The sequence below is a fragment of the Cryptotermes secundus genome, unplaced genomic scaffold (genome assembly GCF_002891405.2).
Source record: "Cryptotermes secundus unplaced genomic scaffold, Csec_1.0 scaffold1269, whole genome shotgun sequence".
In the NCBI taxonomy this organism is placed as follows: Eukaryota; Metazoa; Arthropoda; class Insecta; order Blattodea; family Kalotermitidae; genus Cryptotermes; species Cryptotermes secundus.
This window is the reverse complement of record NW_019720738.1, coordinates 437080-457503: the sequence shown is the minus strand read 5'-3', so window position 1 is coordinate 457503 and position 20424 is coordinate 437080. Positions and strand designations below refer to the sequence as shown.

Below are 20424 nucleotides of genomic sequence, written 5' to 3'. Positions count from 1 at the left end.
ACCTGATTGGTCAGAAATCTTGCATCTCATTGGTGAAATATCTGCAAACAGTAAAAAAAGCAGAATGCAAACAGATGTCACTGGAATAGCCTTGCAGTGATGTGTGTAATTCAGGATTGTTTGGAGCGGTAGCATGTCCGTTATTCTTCGCGAGGTCATGTTGTGCTGTTTTTTATTCAGATATACAGGGTGTTTGTATTCTGTTGATACTTTACAAGTAAGTTGATGCAATAGGAATGCTGTAAGAATGTGCGCAGTAATTCGTAAGTGGGCCCATGATAAGATACAGTGTGTTCTGTCAAATATGCTGAGTGTTTATATTATTCGTCTGCTGTTGTTTACGCCTCAGGCTTTTTCGGAATTAACTTTTGAAACTATGAATCCCATGAGACATTTTGTGGGATTCCTTGCCCGCGGACCGGCTCATCGTAAGGCTGCTACGCTCATAGGATACCAGAATGTTTGCATTCCATGAGACGCAAGTAAATGTATGCGTCAGAAATGTTATGAGACCGTGCCCAGTTTCCCCTAACAGGATCGGATGCATTATAAAGTATTCTCGTAAAGGTAATACCGTCCCCGTGTTTAAATATAAGCACCACGCCATGAAGACGTACGGAGGAGTGAAGGGGTAGCTCCACCATTCAGACGGACAGCCTAATCAATGAACCGCGAGATGCCGTCACTTGGAGTACTACCAGTTCCAGGAAATGAACACCACCTTGCGTAATGTTTGGCTCATTAGCGAATTCCACGGGAAATTTATCGTGGCCTTGGATTGGAACCCTCCCCCACTTCTAGAACCATGCTGCATACATTATCTGCTCCAATTAACTCTTTAAAGACTTGATTTCTTCTAAACAGTATATAAGAATTGAGTTCAAACCTCGCAGGAAACACGCTACAAAGCCGAACCAGTTAATGCTGTTTAGGGGAGCAGTTGCCGTTTATTGTGAGACTCACACGGGACACACCTACACTGTGTGGGCAGAATGCAGACTTAACTGTGTTAAAGCAGGTGGTACATATAGTTACCACTGCGCTTCTAAGGGTTGATATCCTATTCCAGTGTTGATGAGTAATCAGGAGCTTCGTAATTTGTACTCATCGCAGAACGTTATTATTAGGATGATCAAAGTAGGATGACATGAGTCGGGCATGTAGCATGCATGCGAGAGAGGAGAAATGCATAGGAGTTTTGGTAGGAAAGAGTGAGAGAAAGAGAAAGCTTAGAAGAATTACGCACAAATTGGGGGATGAGAAAATGGAGCATAAAGAAATAGGATTGAAGTGTGTGTAGTGGATTGATCTGGCTCAGCATGTAGACCAGTGATGGGCTGTTGTGAACGCGGTAATGATACTAGCATCTTATACAGAGTTGGCGGTTTAACTAGCTGGATGGCTGTCGGCTTGCCAGGAAGGACTCCTCCCTCTTCACATAGCGATTGGCAGCTCTCTCTCCACCAATTGGAGCTACTGCCGTCACATTCAGAATTACTGATGGCAGGGAATTAAAAAAGAAGCACATTGTGGAATGACGTGTATAATAGCGGCATGATGTTAATACCAAATTTAATGAATATCCGTCAGGTCATGAAAAACCTGTTAGGGCAGGGACAGACACGCACATCATACCATAACATGGAAAGCAGTCCAATGCAGTTTTTTGTCGATTTTTCAGTTGGAGACAAATATTAGGTGCTGTGCTGTTTCAAGCCCCTGTCTACTCGAATTAGTGAAGCATTAGAATTTTGTAATCGGCCGTGGCGTGCATCAGCAGACCATAACAGACTCATTTGTTTGTGTCACGGTTCTGGCCCGCTGCTACGCGTAACGATATTAAGATGTTAATGAGTAGTAATCATATGCAGCCCTTTGTGTGGCCCAAGCATGGGCCAGCATTCTCCCAGTACCTCTAGTCAGTCAGATTTACTTTACGGCTGTCGGTTTACCGCCAGTCAGTTCGTCATGGCGCCAAGCCCCTTGAGACTCACGACCAGAGATTTTCTTTTTACAACTGAATCCTTGCGGTCATAGTCCTCATGTAACATCCTCTCTGACGAGAGGATGGGTCTGTCTGTTATGACTAGGCCTCGCCTTTGCCAAGTGTATTAGTACCGCCACATTTCTGTCCTCTGACGAGAGGATGGGTCTGTCTGTTATGACTAGGCCTCGCCTTTGTCAAGTGCGCGTATTAGTACCTCCACATTTCTGTACTAAACAGTTAAGTAATTGGGTGAGGTCTGAGTTTCTTTTTACCGTGGTAACTATGAAGATTCTACTGTCTTCTTGAATGTGACGCCATCTAGTCTGGTGGAACTTAATGCCTCCATATTCAGAACAGAAGAGTAAGCGGAGCGTTGAAGAAATTGCCACTGTAGACGGGGGGGATTTCGTTGAGGGGTCCTGTGCAAATCAATAGGAGCAAATAATACTCCCCATAATATCCCCTTCCCCGTTTGTCTCTAATCGGTCACTGTTCTGTTTCCACTGGGCTAAAATGGCCGGGGCTTGAAGCTGACTGCTCATTTGTATCTAATGACTAGGTCGAGATTGCATGGAGTTATACCTCCACTGCTCCCTACATCTTCATGTTCAATAATCTACCGGCATATTTAAGCCACAAAGAGAATGTGTATAATATTAATTCATCACGAATCCAACGACATACAAATAACACGTGTAAACAATTATACATTTGTTATATAATAGAACTGCTCCGATTTTTATCCGGCGTCTTTTCACTGCTGTCAGAGTTTTCTGTCCGGTTAACCACACAGGATCAGCTTCACCATGGCTACAAGTAGAGTTTGGGCTTTGTTTTGCTAGTTGCCTCGCGCGTAGTGGGGGGTGGAGTCCGACTGAGTCCACTCGGCACGGCGGCCACTGATTGGCCTATCATAGCCTGCCCCATGTGATTTTCATGATGGAGAATTTGGTGGAATGAAGATTGGCATGGGAAACCGAAGTACTCGGAGAAAACCCGCCCCAGTGCCACTTTGTCCACCACAAATCCCACTTGACCAGACCCCCTGATCGAACCCGGGCCGCCGCGGTGGGAAGCCAGCGACAGACCACCTGAGCTATGGCGTGACCGTCCCAGTAGTTCATCGTAAGGCCGTTGTGTTGGAATCTCCATGGTATGGAGTTCTTCGTGATGCGATCTTATTAACCCTCCACCCCCTTCTGCCGCCGGGGGTAGTGTCAGTAGGCGCCCCCCACAATTGACTTCCATCGAAGCTTTTACCGGTCCCCTGGGCTCTCAGAAACCGAATCTGGTGTTTCAGTCAGGGACAGAGGCGAGGGTCTGGGGAAGAATGCGGACTTTGGAAAAGCGATGGAATGACTGGAGAAAGTCACAGAATGAGGGAGCTTGACAGTTAGATAGTGGTTTTACTGCGTATGACATAGACTGGTAGGTCATCATTGATTCGAAGGAACCTGCTTCTGCATCCTTGAAGACTCCGAAACGTCCGTACCTCTCTGCCAAACTACACAGCATCTGACCCAGCACACTGATGTTGCGAAAACAGTTTGATTCCGAGCCGGGGCACCTATCGTGACTGAAGTGGGGGTGTTGTCTTCAGTCTCTGCGGTCAAATGTCGGGATAGTACCTCGATTAGGGCACACCGCTTCCTGCCAAATCCTTTCCAACATCAGTCGTCGTACCATTCGGTGGTATGTGGCATCGGAAGAAACGTCTACCGTCCGCAGTGTCACAGTCGTGAAGACAGGAATCCGCATACTCACCGCTGTGAGAACCCCGCATCTCGCCTACGGTTTCAAGCATTCGATATCGGGCTGTTACAAAAAGCGAATGTGAGAAATTACATAACTATTTCTGCAAGCTTGATTTAGGTATGCGGTAGCGTCACTATGCTACAAGCCAGAAGGTCCCGGATTCGGTTTCCGATGGGGTCATTGGAATTTTTAGTTGACTAATCGTTCCAGCTGCTCTATGGCCCTGGGATCGACTCAGCCTCTAACAGAAATGAGTACCAAGCATCTTCCTAGGGACAGAGGGCGGCCGGTGCGTAAGGCTGACGACTTCATCGCCATCTATAAGCCGATTGTCTAGAAAATGTTGGAGCCTCGACGTCTCACAGCCCTGTGGACCTCCACGGTCTGTTACAGGGATACCTTTGCTTCATACAAGCGTGATTAGAATGGTAAAATAATTTGTATGACATTGGCTGCCTGGGTTATATGGATTGTGCTGGCAACAGTGAGATATTCTCTGCAAACAACCTGCTTGTGTTTTAAATCAACAGTTTATTGTAAATTAAATCTGTCGTAATAAAACGCCCCCCCCCACCCCAAGCAAACGCCTGGCTTATCCGTTCCCCATGGAACGCGGAAATTTTTAGCAATAATGGGGAAGTTGTTCTGATAGATTGGTCGCTTACAGTCGACGTGTTTATACGTGTAGATCGGTTGGTAGACTTCCCTGCAGTATTGGCCTGAAAGATTAGTAGCCGAAGAAAAGCTTGCATTTGACGTATAAGGGCAAAGCTGGGGGTTTTGAAACGTGGGTATAAAATATTGATGTCGCGTGCTCGTTCGGTTTATGGTATTGAAGGTTTTGCGGACAGATTTAAACTGGCCAAGATAAGATTAGATCCCATGATCGTATCTGCGATTGTAAGTACAGTCAGTAGTCGTTTAACCTGGACTCCTCTTCATTGGCGTTTCAGCCGTGTTCGATCCATGACCTTCTGTACTGAAGATTTCGTTGCGTTTACTTATGGAGCTGAGCCCTTCTTGAGGAAAAGCCGAATCTGCAGCTTCTCAAGAATTTCCCAGCATTTTATGGAGCCCGAAGGTTCATTACCATGTTCACAAGAGCCCTCCATTGGTCCCTATCCTGAGCCAGATCCGTTCAATCCGTCCCGTCCTATCTCTCTAAGATCCATTTTAATGTTGTCCACCCACCTACTACTTGGTCTTCTCAGTGGTCTCTTTCCTTCTGGCTTTCCCACCAATATCCTATATGCATTCCTCGTCTCCCCCATTCGTGCCACATGCCCTGCCCACCTCATTGTCCTTGACTTGATCATTCTAATTATACTTGGAGAGGAGTACAAGTTATGAAGCTCCTCCACCTTCCTGTCACTTCGTCTCTCTTCAGCCGTTGCGTATGTGTATTTATTTATGTAACGACTTTTTCGTTCAGTTGCTCAGGATTGTGTAACATCCAGTGGTACAGTGTTCAATAAAAATTCAGTGAATACAAACGGATGTTGATGGAAGTGGCCGTTCCTGTCAGTTGCATGGCACTGCGTTGTATTCTGAATGTCGTGGTTTCAAATCCGAGCCCGGAGACCGGCATATTTCCACTGTCAGTCCTGACAGATACAGGACAGTAACTTCGATTAAGCCCCAGCAGTTTCCGGATTCTTTGCAGTTCGCTGTTCAGTAATCAAACTGTCATTCTGTGCTGTATAGTAAACGCAACTAGTAAAAAGTAAAGCCATCCATGTAACAGGCCGTGGAGGCAAATAGGGTTGTGAGACGTCGAGGCTCCCACATTATCTAGACAATCGGCTCACAGATGGCGGTGAGGTCAGCCTTACGCACCGGCCGCCCTTTACCCCTCAGGTAGATTCCTGGTACTTATTTCTGTTAGAGGCTGAGTCGACCCCAGGACTATAGTGCGGCTGGAAGGATTAGGTCAATTGAAAAAAATCCAATGACCTCATCGGGACTTGAACCCGCTACCTCTCGGCTTAAATGAACAGCAGCTTAAAGAAATGCATTAATAAAAAATATATAATATTGTTTATGCCTTCGGTTCTATTTTGAAACATGTAACAAGTTAAAATGATAACATTGGCTGAATGTTTCTTTTGTGTGACCGCCTCTGTGGCCTAGTGGTCTGGTTGCTGGCTACAGATCCAGAGGTCCCGGGTTCGATTTCCGGCGCTACCAGATTTTCTGAATAATAGTGCGTCTGGAACGGGGTTCACTCAGCCTCGTGAGGATAACTGAGGAGTATATTTGAAGGAAATAGCGGCTCCGGTCTATAAAACCGAGATTAACGACCGTGGGGATCCGTTGCGCTGACCACGTGACGCCCTCTATCCGCTAAAGTTGGCACTAACTTCGCCGACAAGCGTCGCTCGGTCGGTATGTATAGTTCGCTTGCGGACTACAGGCCACGGAGTTTTTTTTCGTGCAGTTTGCGTGTGTGAAGTGATATTTTTGGGGGAAGACTGTACACATTCAAGAGATACGCGCTTCACTTTGCGAAGAAACGTTCCGGCTTGGACAGCAATTCTGTGCGATATGTGCAGTGTGACACTCTAGTTTTGAGTGTGACTGTACTGTGCAATTGCAACAGATCATTGCGTGACATTTGGACTGTTTTGCCAAGACTCGAGTTTGCCACATCTTGCCTGCAGAGTTGTTAATTGCAACATTTGGGTAATTGTTTTCAAACTGTAGCCCGCGAGCTGTTGCGAAATATTGCTGTCGTCATTTTTTAACCATTTTTGAAGAATGAAACACATTTACGCGCTCTGACACTTTGATGTCAGAAAAGCAGGCGAGGAAGAACAGTAAAAGGGTAGGTGACAGCGTAAAATCACGCGAGAAGTGCCAAAACCCTTATTTTCGCGGGAGAAAGAGTATCATGTTAGATTCCTGGGATTCGCCTTCTCGTCTTTTGTTTTCTTAAGTAATGGGGAACTGGATAATTAAAGGTAAAGTTTTCGCTCTACTTAATTATATAATTAAGCACTAAGCCATGGGTTCATTTGGAGGAGTGAAGGTATAGCTCCACCATTCTTGACCTCCATACTAGATGAAGTCGAGTGGTCAGCTTCACGCCCTGGAGAGGAGGCTGGGTAGGCCCAAGAGTCTGTCTGGATGCTATGGAGAATAGAGAATCGAACCCCGATTCCTCGGCCGTCCAGCCTATAGCCTAGTGACAATACTGGTTCAGACTTGGATAATTTGCTTGTCTTTGCAGCTGAGGGGTTTGCTTTTGACGAATAGAAATCCGGAGAAGCATACAGTAGGAACCGTGGCAGGAATTGCTTGAAGACAGAGGAAAACAGCAAAGTCTATTTGAAGCCGGAAGAAGAATAAGATAATGTGGAGGGGGTAGTGAGAGACATTGCGTTTGAAGGGGCGACAAAAATTGTCCTGCGTTGAAGGTAATGTTTGGGCAGTTTTAACCAAAATTTGAATGTGCTCACATAAAAATCCTTTTAGCGGTTCTCACAAGTTGCGTGGAGACGGAGTGACGGAATGAGCGAATTCTATAGGCTCTCCGCCGCATTGCAGAACGCGCCTAAAAAGAATTATGTTGCCTGGACGACAGCTATTCCACCGTTGCGTAGTGAATTACTGACTGGTTATATCCTTCGTGCCTTGTGCAGGCAACCTTTCCAGAGAAATACTTATGTAAATATGAATACCGGAAGTACGTATGTTGGAAGCAGGGGACACGCGGTAGCGTAGTTGGTTGAGGCACTACGCTACAAGCCGGAGAGTCGCGGGTTCCATTCCCGATGAGGTTATTGGATTTTTCAATTGACCTAATCCTTCCAGCCGCACTATGGCCCTGGGGACAACTCAGTCTCTAACAGAAATGAGTACCAGGAATCTTCCTGGAGGGTAAAGGGGGGCCGTTGTGTAAGGCTGACGTTCGTAGCACTGACAGTGTTAGTAAGAAGCCTTTAGTAACCAGATTGTTTAGGCCGTAACATTTTGGATTTATGTTTGTGGACCACCGTATAGTTACTTGCTGTTTTCGCCATCTCGGGCTGGCGTCTGAAGAAAACGCAGAACCTAACTTGTTACGTTTATTTATTTATTTATGATATATTTAACTACGCTGTCAGTATTATAAAGTATGTGGAAGGAAGCGGTCGTGGCCTATTTGAATCTATCAACCTGGCATTTTTCCTGCGGGAGTAAGGAAAGAGTCAGAAAATCGTATCAGGCTAGTCTGGCCCAGTCAAGATTCGAACCAAGCACCTCTGGAATAACGGAAGCATATATATAGGAGTCAACGTACCCGGCCCAACTTGTTAAGGTCAGGTTGCGATGTACGGTAATTCTGTTGCGCTGGACCGCCATGTTCGCTGTGGAATGCTGGGAATGTCTGAGGAGTCATGCTCCAGCTGCTGCTGCATTCCGCGCCCGCCCAGCTGAGCGGAGAGGCTGGGAGGATGGATATCAAGTCTACTTTCAGCTACAGATTGTTATATTCTGGGATGTGACGCCGTGTAGTTTGATAGATACGAACGTTTCGGAGGAACCCAGCTGTCACCGTACAGTCTCCTATCCAGTGGACACAAGTATGCTTTCCTTGGGGTGAAGCAAGTGGAGTGTGAAGCCACGTACTCATTTCCATATAGATCTGAGGTTACTAATGCATGGAGCTTTACCTCCACTCCTTCTGGGCACCTTCGCATTGTGATACATGTTCTGGATGAAATCTAATGAAATGTTAAGATTAAATACTCCAAAGGTGAAGACAGCAAGTTCCTCAGAAACACTGGGACTTATGTACCAGACTACATGGCGTCACGCACCAGAAGACCATAATCTTAATATTCATTGCTTCAGAAACCTTTGAGTTACGTAATGAAAGCTGGCCTCTAGACAAGGTTCAAAGTGTGTACCTTCAAAATGAAAGGTAGGAATAAGATGTAAAAGTCTGTGAAGATGATATATTAATACAATTATTGAGTTTTGGACATTATCCATCGTCCTGTTTTTTATTTAAAGCACACAGCGTTTCGGAGACTGGATTAGCTCTATCAATTGGGCCCGACTGACTAGTTTTTGTCTGAAGACGGAGACAGTCCGGTTTTCGAAACGTTTTGAATAAAGAACGGTAGGAATGTTCATCTCTTCAACATGAAGCTTAATTTGTTTGTGTTTTTCTCCTTGTATTACTCTAATTAGATTTCTGAGTAATAAATATTTAACGTGTTGTACCGTTGCTATGCAATTATCGCGAGAAGGAAATTGGTTGCTTCGTAGCGGCTCGGTAAACACGTCATTAGTATCCGAGCTATTGTTATGTAACCACCCATAACAACAATAGAAGAATTGTTGGAGGCGGTGTTTTCTGTTGGGTTCCCCCTCGAGACTGTATAGCAAGGACCCCAGGCCGGCATAGGCGGTCATGACCAGATATTCAAAGAAATATCTGGTCATGAGCCCCAGCTGGGGCTCGACACCAAGACCGACAGACTGACTGACCGTCAGTTGTAACATGACCTGACCTGACCTGACCTGACCGGCATAGGCACAGATGCCAGTGTGGAGGCGGGGCCGAATATCTCCACCGTGACCCTGCGAGTTGTAAGAGGCGACACAGTAAAATATGGTCTCGAGTCCCAAGGGACTCAGACCCGAGAAGGACTCCACTGGCAAGGGCCAGCAGCATATACAAAAGGCAGACCCGTCCTCTCGTCAGAGAGTGCGTCCCACAAAAACAAGAGCGTAAATGGCAAACAATAAATATCTGGTCATGAGCCCCACCCGGGCCTCGACACCAAGACAGACAGACTGACGGACCGTCAGTCGCAATATGACTTGGACTTGGACTTGGCATAGGCCGTTAAGTGAAGTGAAGTAGTTGGTGAGTGAATGAGTTCATTTGAGCTCTTCAAGGGAAGCTGAGAAGATATGGCTTTATATTTGAGCTGACAGTTGACAAGTGCTGAGTCATGGAATATTCACTGGACAGGAACGACGTGAGCCGTTGCTAGGGAACGGTTGTTGAAGACATAGGCTGAAAGAAGGCTTAGCGTGTGCTGGTGTGATTTGTAAAGTCAATGTTACATTGCAACAGACGGTCAGTCAGTCAGTAAGTCTTGATGTCGTGCCCCAGCTGAGGCTCGTGACCAAATATTTATTACTGTTTGACAGTTACGGTGTTGTTTTTGTGGACGCCCTCTGTGACGAAAGGACATATATGCTGCTGGTCCTTGACAGCGCAGTCTTTCTTGGTTCTAAGTACCTTGTGACTCAAGACCATATTTTACTGTCTCAGATTTGAGCCCTCCCTTTTCGTCGCCTCTTAACGACTCGCAGGGTCACGGTGGAGGTATTCGATCCCGCCTCCACACGGGTTTGATTTGTAAAGTGTGGATATTAAGCGATAGCGCTGTAATTACTCACAGTTCCGAGTGGTGTATGGAAGTGGCCCATAGTCACACAAAACAAACTCCGTGGTTTTAGTCCGCAAGCGAACTTTACCGACCGAGCGAAGTTTAGTGCCAACTTTTGTGGATAGAGGGTGTCGCGTGGTCAGCGCAGCGAATCCCCACGGCCGTTAATTTCGATTTTCTAGACCTTGAAATAGCTCCTCAGTTACAATCACGAGGTTGAGTGGACCCCGTTCCAAACCCACTACTTCTCAGAAAAAATCTGGTAGCGCCGGGAATCGGACCCTGACCTTTGGATCTGTAGCCAGGAACGCTGACCACTAGACCACAGAGGCGGTCGTCCATAGTCACACACAAATTAAAAATTTAAAAAATATTAAATGTGTTGAAAATACTGTTGAGCACTGCTAGGCAGTTGACGTTGGCCTACGTATCTCACCTTCACAAAGGAAGTCACTGCAGTGCAAGTGAGGGACAGTGTTGGCTGGCGGTGTTCTGAATAATCAACGCAAAATGTGGATGTGGGACTCGCTATAAATTCCTGTTCCCTCGTGGCACCCACTGCTGATCATGAACTGATTTCCCTTGTAGCAGATAACCTAATGAAAATGTCGGTTGGATTTTACCTATATGTCAGAACTAATGAGCCGAGGAGTGTCTGAAGGAGCAGAAAATCGCTAGAGATAGAAAGTTGTCATGGAGAGCCCATAGAGGGAGAGAAGCCTTGAAGAAGACTGGATTATGCGGAGGAAATTTTCGATATTGTCACGATTTATGTGTGTTACTATAAACGGGGTATGGATTGGGTATTGGATTTATTGATCACTTGTACACCACCTGGAACTACAGGTAATTACAGCGCTGTCGCTAATCTCCAAACTTTACCAATCACCACAGCACCTGCTAGGCTTTTTCGGCCTGTGTCACGAACAACCGTTACCTAACAATGGCTTCTAACTGGAGGTTCTTCAGCTTTCCGCTCTCAGATCCCATCTTCACAGCCGCTCGTGTAGAACTCTAGTCACCCCTCAACTGAACTGGTTGCCCCAGTAAAAAAAAAAAGTAAAGGTATCCCTGTAACAGGCCGTCGAGGCCCATAGGGTTGTGAGATGTTGATGTTCCCACATTTTCTAGACAATCGGCTCATAGATGGCAGCAAGGTTGTCAGCCCTACGCGCCGGCCGCCCTTTACCCCCAAGAATATTCCTGGTACTCATTTCTGTTACGAGGCTGAGTCGACCCCAGGGCCCTAGTGCGGTTGGAAGGATTAGGTCAATTAAAAAATCCAATGACCTCATCGGGACTTGAACCCGCAACCTTCCGGCTCGTAGCATAGTGCCTCAACGAACTACGCTACCGCGTGCCCCGGTTGCCCCAGTTCTCTTCTTTATAACTTCTCGGCAGGGACCACATCGTAAACACCGCTATTCTATTGTTGCGTGCATGTTCATTCCTACTGAATCATGTTTACCGAGCCGTTGCTTAGAAACGTCCGTTTGTTTATTTGGCTATTGCATGGCAACGGCTATACTCGTTTGTTTTGAGGTCTTTGCCTAGAAAGGGGTCTATACACCACATTATGTTGGTCACTTATGCTAAGGAAAGAGTACAGTTTGAGAGTGTTAGAAAATAGGGTGCTAAAGAGAATGTTTGGACTAATTTGATTTGTCTCATTCTGGTCCCTCACACTATTAATTACAAAGTAGATAACTTTCAGTCCAGTATGACATACAGGTTTACAACACTTCAGTCTTTATTCGCCTTACATGTTTTGATTCAAAAGAATCATCTTCAGAGGCGCACTGCTACAAGCAGGAAACACTGTCACATAAGATGTTTTAACATTATGCACTTAGGTTATGAATAGTGCTCGCTATATCACAGTTTGCCCTATGCAGCCACGTTGATGTGTAGATTTACGTATGATGTTTCGTTTAAGCGTATTTGCTGGGTATTCGATTGGGGTTTCCCACTGCACGCAATGTGATGTTCACTTTCCATAAAATAGCTTCCCTATGTATTTAAAATTGTATTAAAAATCTTTTGTATGTAAAAAATTAGTTATTATGTTAAAAATCGTGAACCAACATTGGGTCATGTTTGGACCTTATATTTCTAACCTAACATGGAAGCAGCATACCTTATGCTAGTTCACATACCATGCAGTGTCTTAAATCAGAAGACTGCAGTATGAAGGTTTGTCGCCTTAAACACCTCAAATCATGTATAGACCATACGTGTCTCATATTTCAGAGCATTGGCTATCATCAGTGAGGTTTTTTTGGTTTTGCTTCATCCTTCGAGAGGAATACCATTATGGTGGGCCATGACGACTTCTGCCTCAAGATTCTCTGATTCACCATACATTCTTTCTCATTTCACTTGACAGCCTTTTCACTTGATAACTACCATTTTGATTTCTTTGTTGCAGGACTTGAAGGGCGCACTGGGTCGAGATGGGCAAGTTGCTGTCGAAAATTTTTGGTAATAAGGAGATGAGAATACTCATGTTGGGGCTAGATGCAGCTGGCAAAACAAGTATCCTTTACAAAGTCACTTTACACAACTCTCAGTTCGATAGCATTCCTCATAATGATAACCATCACAGATGGAGCAGTTTGTTGCCTGGAGTAATGCTCTGCTTGGTACATGTTTACCTGCAGAAGAAGACTAAACCTTTTCTTGCATTTCTGTGTTTTATATGCATCAGTGGACAGCAAGTCTCCATTCATGTCATTTTGAAAAACTTCTACAGTTGAGTGCCTGAGCAGTGGTGTGTTAGTTGAAATCCGCAAGGTGTGTGGCGGTAAGTAAGAGCAGCAGTTTTACGAGGCATCGGTGGGCACAGTTTTTCTTGTGGAGCGGTATCTAGGAAGTAGAGTTTTTGTTCAACTGGTGAACTGATACACATGTTGTTCCTTCCAGTGGTACAAAATATGTTTTGGTTGTTAGAACACATATTTTCTGTCATGGTTTCCTTAACTAACTTCTCAGCAATTTTGTACAAATTGAAATTAGGTCAATCCGTAACAACGATACCAACTGTAGGGTTTAATGTAGAAACAGTTACGTATAAGAATGTTAAATTTAATGTTTGGGTGAGTATTTCCTGTATTTTCGTAGTTTTACTCAAATGTTTCTGTTAAAAGTGAGGATTAGAGGCTTATGTNCCCCCCCCCACCTTTTTATGGGAACCAAAGATTCAGTGTCTTGTTCACAAGAGCTAGTCCTTATCCTGAACCGTATAAATCCAACCTCTTTCACACATTTTTTAATGTCCATCCTCCCATATGAGCCCGGGTCTCCCAAATATTGTCATCCTATGAGTTTTCTGAACAAAATTTTTCATGCATTTCTCATTTCTCCTGTGCTTGGTGCAGAAGTTTGGCTAATTTCATTGCTGTTAGTGCACTGTGTATTGTAGGATGTGGGAGGACAGGACAAGATCCGACCACTGTGGCGACACTATTATACAGGGACACAGGGCCTCATCTTTGTTGTGGACTGCGCAGACAGGGATCGTATCGACGAGGCTAGACAAGAGCTTCACAGGATAATCAACGACCGAGAGATGAGGGACGCTATCATACTTATTTTTGCCAACAAGCAGGACCTGCCTGATGGTGAGTAAAATGTGTAAATTTGACTGTAAATGCTGGGAGAATTTACATATATTAACCTTTATCTCCACCAAAGTAAGTTATGTTCCGGGGGAAAGGCAGTCAGTTTAATAAAATGTAACCTGATCTTTATATGATGTAACCAGGTGTGCTACTTTGAAGCACTTCAAATAACCTTCTAAGATCTCTGTCTCATATTTGGTGTTCTGTTGGTAGCAATGAAGCCTCATGAGATCCAGGAGAAATTGGGGCTGACGCGGATACGTGACCGCAATTGGTACGTCCAACCATCATGTGCGACGACGGGCGATGGCCTATATGAGGGACTGACATGGCTCACATCCAATCACAAGTTATGAAGCTGCCAGCGATTGCTCGCCACCGAATGGATGCAATCCCAAGAGACACGAATGTTGTAATACAGTGCATTCTGGTGGCAAGCTTGTGAAGTGAAGTTGTGCGCAACAGGATTACAAGTTCGTTAAGGGATTGGGAACATTTTGGGACATCTGTATTTTCCTGTTGGATATTGACACTCTGTTATATCTGTTGTAAAATTCTTTTTAAAGTTCGTACAGATTTGTAGTAATAAATTTGCAGAGGAGTATTGAGAAAGAGCCAAACAAGAATCAAAAAGAGATGAAACTTGAAAACATTAGCATGAGTAAGAGTGGACACAAGGTTTTCGTAAGTATAAGAGACAGGTGAAGTTGCTTTCTATTGTTTTTTCATAATAAGGCAGTTAGATAAGCTAGACAGTGACCAAAATGCGTAGTGCACCCAGGACGGAAGTTACTTGCAGGTGCCGTAGTTAATTTAACAATGCCTTAATTTTATTTTATTATTCTTTCTTGTTTGGTCTGATACGTACAAATGCTTGCAATAAAACCTAAAAGTCATCCCCTTCTAATCTGTGGGAAGAATTGTTGTCAGCTAATTATCTTCTTATCCCTGATCTGCATAAGAAATTTGTTCAGTTCAGTTCTTAGCCACATCACAGTTATCTGTGCGTCAGAATTGCAATTTCAGTTGTGGCTAGCCCGGGTTGCTTCTCCCGCCACGGTATAATAATATTGGAAATCAAATTAATACACAGAGTAATGTAGTTATTTAAACATTTGTGCGAGTCCATAATATTTTAAATTATGGAAGCATACACTTGTTTTCTTCACCCCTTGCACAGATTATGTTATTTATGTTTAAACATTCTGTCATTCCTCACTTTGTCTTGATACAGTTTAAAATATAATTTTGGTTTAGTTTAAGGCAGTAAGGAACAGGGGTGCAAAAATTGTGAAAGGAAAAGTATTAGAAACATTAGAAAAATGTGAGTTATGATCAGGAAAGAACTACATTTTTCTAATGCTTTACAATAGTTAGTTTCCAACTAATTGGGCTTGTCATATCAAGTCCTGCTTATGATTTGGAACAAGTCGTCGTGTTTCTATGTGCCACATTGCCTCAAGATGACTTCAGATTGAATGTAACTGCATAAAATCAGACGCAGGAAGTCGGCATGCAGCACTGTTAGTTCCGTTTTACAGCTACACCGAATATAATTATACTGTGTTTAAAACATCTTTTGAGAGTACATTATTGTCGGATACTTACACTGATCGTTACCTCGCTGTTAGAAAGTTACTAGATTTTGTTTTGAACATATGATGGGAACTGAATTGGTCTTGTTGAATGCTCAGGATTTCTGTGGTGTGAAGTAACCCCTTTTAAGGTATGACATACCTCAGATCTTTTTAGGCAAAGAATGTCAATATGTTCAGTGAAATGCGTGTGTTAATATGGTAGTATGGCCATTAGTTGTCACCTGATTTGAGGTTTGATATCTCATCTTTTGAAGATCAAACACTCTCTGCGAGATGTGAGAATAGGTCATATGTGGCCTGATCCATGAAGATGGTAATGATATGGGTTCATAGCCAAGCTGTACCTAAGTGATCAAGAGGTTGTTATCGGCTGTTTGGGTGACGATTCTGATAATATTAGGAACAGGGCAATATGTAGGCATTCTTTACATATTTTAGAAGAATATCTCATGGGGGTCATGTCTGTCAGGCTGTTTCTCTGTTACTTAGTGCTAGTGCCTAAACTGTTGGGAAGATTGTTTTAAAATTCAGTATAATGTTTCATTAAATGTTATGTGGCATTTCCAATTTTCATCTATATTGACTTATGATAAAAAGTCCACTATATTTAAAGGCCATAAATGAATAATTGGACTGCACATAAGCATACTGAAATACAGGGAATGTATTTGGAATTTTTGTGCAGTAATGTTTAAAACTGACATGCTTGAATTCTTTTATAATTTAACACAAATATTCATTATTTATTGAAATTAGTAAGCATTGTTTGATTAAATGCTAGGGCCAGTGTAATAACAAGGACCAAAGTTGAAAACTACTTGCTGATAAACTGGTATGAGATAATTCCAGGAATGTGTTGTTTGAATATCAGTGTTTAAATGTCGGCCCCACCTGCTGAGCTCTAATATTTGCAAAAGCATGCAGAGAGAATAAAGGCAATAATATTTGTATCAGCCATCATCTACAGTGACAGCTGGGGGTAGACTCGGGCACTCCTCACGAAGTAATATTCACATTACAGGGGGTGCTGTGTGTTCTGACTTGCAACAAGAGATCAGATTGTCAGTATTATTATGTGTTATAAATTTCATCTTTCATGCAGAATGTGTAGGGATGAGGCTGTGCTGTAATTCAAGCAGTCTGATACTTCTCCTTGGAGAGATTTTGCCTCAATCCTGCACGATTTTCTGTCAGATTCATGGTGGACAGAGTGGCATTAGAACAGGTTTCTCTCAAAATTTCTTCAGTTTTGCCCTTCTAATTGTCATTCCACCATTGATGCATATGCATCTGTCACCACCCCCTGAGGTGTACAAGAGCCCACACTTAGCAGCGCTTTATCGCATCTCTTAGTCTTTAAAGCTGGTGTTGTAATCTCTGGCCTGACAATCGACTGATTATAGGGTAAGGAAGTCAGGTTTACTAAATAGGTGATATGTATGGTATTAAACAAATAATGTCTTCTATGGTCCGATATTGAAGAAAGGTAATTTTAAATTTTAAGGAATTAAAGGACAATGAAAGAGTGACACAGGGGACACGTTAGCATTTGTGTGGTTAGATTGTTTCTTCTGGTTTACATTCAAGCATGGGTTGAGGTTGAGTTTTATGTTTTCCAAGAACCTAACTGTGGGAATTATGTATCACACCAACAGTTCAGGAAAGTTGTAATTGCAGGATACATCCTTTATGGTTAAGATATTTTAAACATTTAATGTTCTCAGGGAGTTAGCTTCCCACTAACCATAGAAATTTTAAATTTTTGTGTCAGAGAATGTTTCAGCAGTAAATTATTGTTTCACAGTGGAAGTTCAGTATTGTCTTTGTCTCTTTTCACAGAATGTTTTTGTTATTTTCATGGCCACTACAGGATCTATATAAGGGCTTCCAGAACATCTCCAAAAACATTAACCCTGAGGTAGCCTTGAGTATGGAAACCGCAATGTTTTGCTGAATCGTTAGAAAACCTTCAGAGTTCTACGAGGCATGTTCCCAGAAGCCAAAGTCATATTTTGGGCAATTCTGTTATGCATTGAATAACGACCTACATGCATCCAATTGTCTTATGTTCCTGTAAATGTTGCAACACAAGATTGTACAGACTTCATGGGAGCATTTTATGCGAATTAACCTTTGTCCTGCTGTCTGTATCGTCAATGAATGCATGAATAGTTCAGTAAATGTCTTTTTATATATCTCTGGGTTTTTACTTTCATAAGGGCCCAAAATATCTGTCTTCCGTATATTCCTTGAGGAATTTCTGAATGTATCGTGTCTTTGTGAGCTAGGATATTTCAGTTACTAAAGTGAATGTGTATGGGTTGGACAGCAGGGGTTTGATCTGAGGCACAGGAAGGGATTTGTCCAAGTTCTGAGCTCCTCATGATGGTGACTATGAAGGTTATTGTCCTCTGGGATGTGACGGTATGGGGAGGAGCGTGCTGCCTGCATCTACAAAGTGGAAGACGTTCGCTGAGAATGGAGGCAGAGCCTCCTCTGAAATGTTCTTATGTCCAGATCAATTCTGGCTGCTACACATTCTGTTGTAATGGGTACCAGCAGCTGCCTTACCAGGTAAAGGCAATTGGAGCATGAATGTGACCACTCAACCTCTGTTGCAGTGCCAAGGTTGAACATTTGTGAACCTCGTCTTCATCCTTGTAGTCTCGACGTAGCGCATGTATACTCGGATAACTCTGCACTTCCTCTGACAATTCATTTTGTTGTATTTTTTAGTAGACTTCATATTTTTTAAGCTGATGTAAGGATTAGTAGCACAGGAGAGCTCTGTTTGAGCAATCCACATATGAGTCATGCTTCGACCATATACATGTTGTGTCATCATGTCACAGCTTAAGGCACAGTCTTCTTCAGGTGTTACCCTATATTTGCTCAAGTCATAACTGCACAGAATTACCAGTCCTGTCTGCTTGGATTATTTGTTTTACTGCACTTGGGTCAGGAAGGGATGAACGTGAATATTAAAGCTCCTCCGCTGACACCAGTGCTGTATCAGGAGTAAGAATGTCAGTGACAAATGGTGGAAGTGGGGGAGTATCACACAGAATGCGTAGTTGCTGGGCAGATGGGAGGAATCTATGTTCTTTCCATCATGTGAGTGAAGTGCATGACGACCATATGTTCTAGAGTACATATTTATTCAGCTGTCTGAATTTAGTTTTAACATTTTGTGTGGGGCTTTATTAATCTTTTCGTAATTTTGTACGTGGAGTAATGAGGATTTAGTTTCCAGCTGTTGTGTGAGATGATGCAGTTCTTAAGAGACATGAGAAAACAGTGTAAAGCCAGAACTGTATGGTTTAACATGCAGTGACAGAATAGGCAATGCTTCCTTGCATCTTCTGTTCCATTTCATAACTACTCTCAACCCAGCCATCTGCTCTTAAGGTGTGATGCTGAATGGGAAGATGATTGATGAGTACTGAATTAAAAGGAATTGGGGAAGAAGCAACTGTGATCTAGTTGAGGTATTGTCCTGGCATTTGCCTGGAGGGTTGAGAAAGTCTGTGAAATGCCTGGCAGGATAGACAGTGTCTGACTGAGGTCCAAACCAGACACCTCCCAAATACAAATCTAGATGCTATGCCAAACTGGAAGTGTCTGTAACTGCTGGCTGCTAGCAGATGTACAGTGTGGACCAGTGGAATACGATGTAGCTTTTTCGTGTATGTGGGTAGTTTTGAGGGTTCTGTTAAGTGTCCTGATTTCAATGGATAGCCTTTCAGTTATCTTGATTATGTAGGAAAGGTGCCCAGTATGAGGTTCTTCAGTAACAGTATCAAGTAGGTGCTGACGTCTTGTGAATGTGTTCCAAATTCTTAGTGCAAGGAGGAAAACAACTTCCTTCAGTAGAGTTGGCCTGTGCTTCGTGTTGAAAGAAAAGAAAAAAAAATATTGCTTTTAGAGTTTATATTGCTATTAGCGTAGTCTACTCCTTAGCAAGGTAGACACAAGTCAATGAATTCCTTGTGTAGAGTGTTAGTGATATTCTGGTTTTGCCTTATGCTGCTTTGGAACTCGTGACTATGGTGATTGGTTAATTCCAGTAACGATTAGCAAAATGGCAGATACCCTGGCATCCTAATATGGTAAATGGCAAATTTGTTACAGATTTCTCTCCTTTTGTTATGTAAACAAAATATTCTCTTTTGTAATGTAGAATTTGTGCCCAAATGTGTGATGATTTTGTATGCAGAGTTTCCTTTATATGACTGTTGATTTACCCCACCAAAGCAAGATTATTAAAAATGGCATCTCATACACAGCACCTTTCTAGAGGGCATCTTTTCATGCATTTGGATTGAAGTAAAAGAATGACATGATTTTTGCACCCCTGGATATGAACTATAATTTACAGTACCATTTACAAATGTATTGTTCAGCTATGGCTGTTCCCCAGTGATGGTAACATGACGATTGTTGGTCAGTGTTCATACAGCAGCATAAAATGATATGTGATTGATTGTATATAATATACAAGTGGCTTGGCTGTCTTGTTTGGATAAATCTTGCACAGTATTGTTCTTTGTATTTANTACCAATGTGATTAAGAGAAAGTGTTTCCCTCTTCTTGATTTGTTTTCCAGCCATCCTTTTGAGTGTTCAGTATTGGAAAACTGGTTTGTCAGAACAAGTAAGTACAAACGAACTGTATTATGTTTATTGCAGGAAAGAGTTAAGCATGAATATCTGCAGTAACCCAATGTACACTGTTGGTATTGCATTGTTAACTTTTTATATTAAAAATGAACCGTGGTTATTTAGAAGGTCAGGTGTGTGTATGATCATTCAACTCTACTGAGATGGAGTTGCCTTTGGGTACTGTATCCCTTTCACTTACAAAATTCGTTTAAATAGTACTTAAAAATTAGTTCCTACTGTGCAGAAAATGTACCGATACTCCATTACAAAGTTTGCTGTGTTACTATATGAGAAATAATTGCTGTTTGTTCTGTGAGCCACACAAAATTCATAAAGATGCTATAATGGAAGAGTGCAGTCCTTCAATATTAAAATAGCATCACACAGTAACCACTGTGCTATAAATTGTA

The 20424-nt window shown here is 42.9% G+C and overlaps 1 protein-coding gene across 2 annotated transcripts in view; it reads left to right on the top strand.

Moving 5' to 3' along the window:
- The window catches only part of LOC111873174 (ADP-ribosylation factor 6), a 28481-nt gene extending 11644 nt beyond the window's left edge, over positions 1-16837 (top strand). For both annotated transcript variants that reach the window (XM_023867670.2, XM_023867679.2), the window contains 4 exons: positions 12563-12669; positions 13126-13229; positions 13556-13754; positions 13968-16837. In XM_023867670.2, the coding sequence (XP_023723438.1) occupies positions 12588-12669; positions 13126-13229; positions 13556-13754; positions 13968-14110 (528 nt within the window). In that variant the 5' untranslated portion in view covers positions 12563-12587 and the 3' untranslated portion in view covers positions 14111-16837. The remainder of the gene's footprint in view (positions 1-12562; positions 12670-13125; positions 13230-13555; positions 13755-13967) is intronic.
- Positions 16838-20424: the final 3587 nt, after the last annotated feature.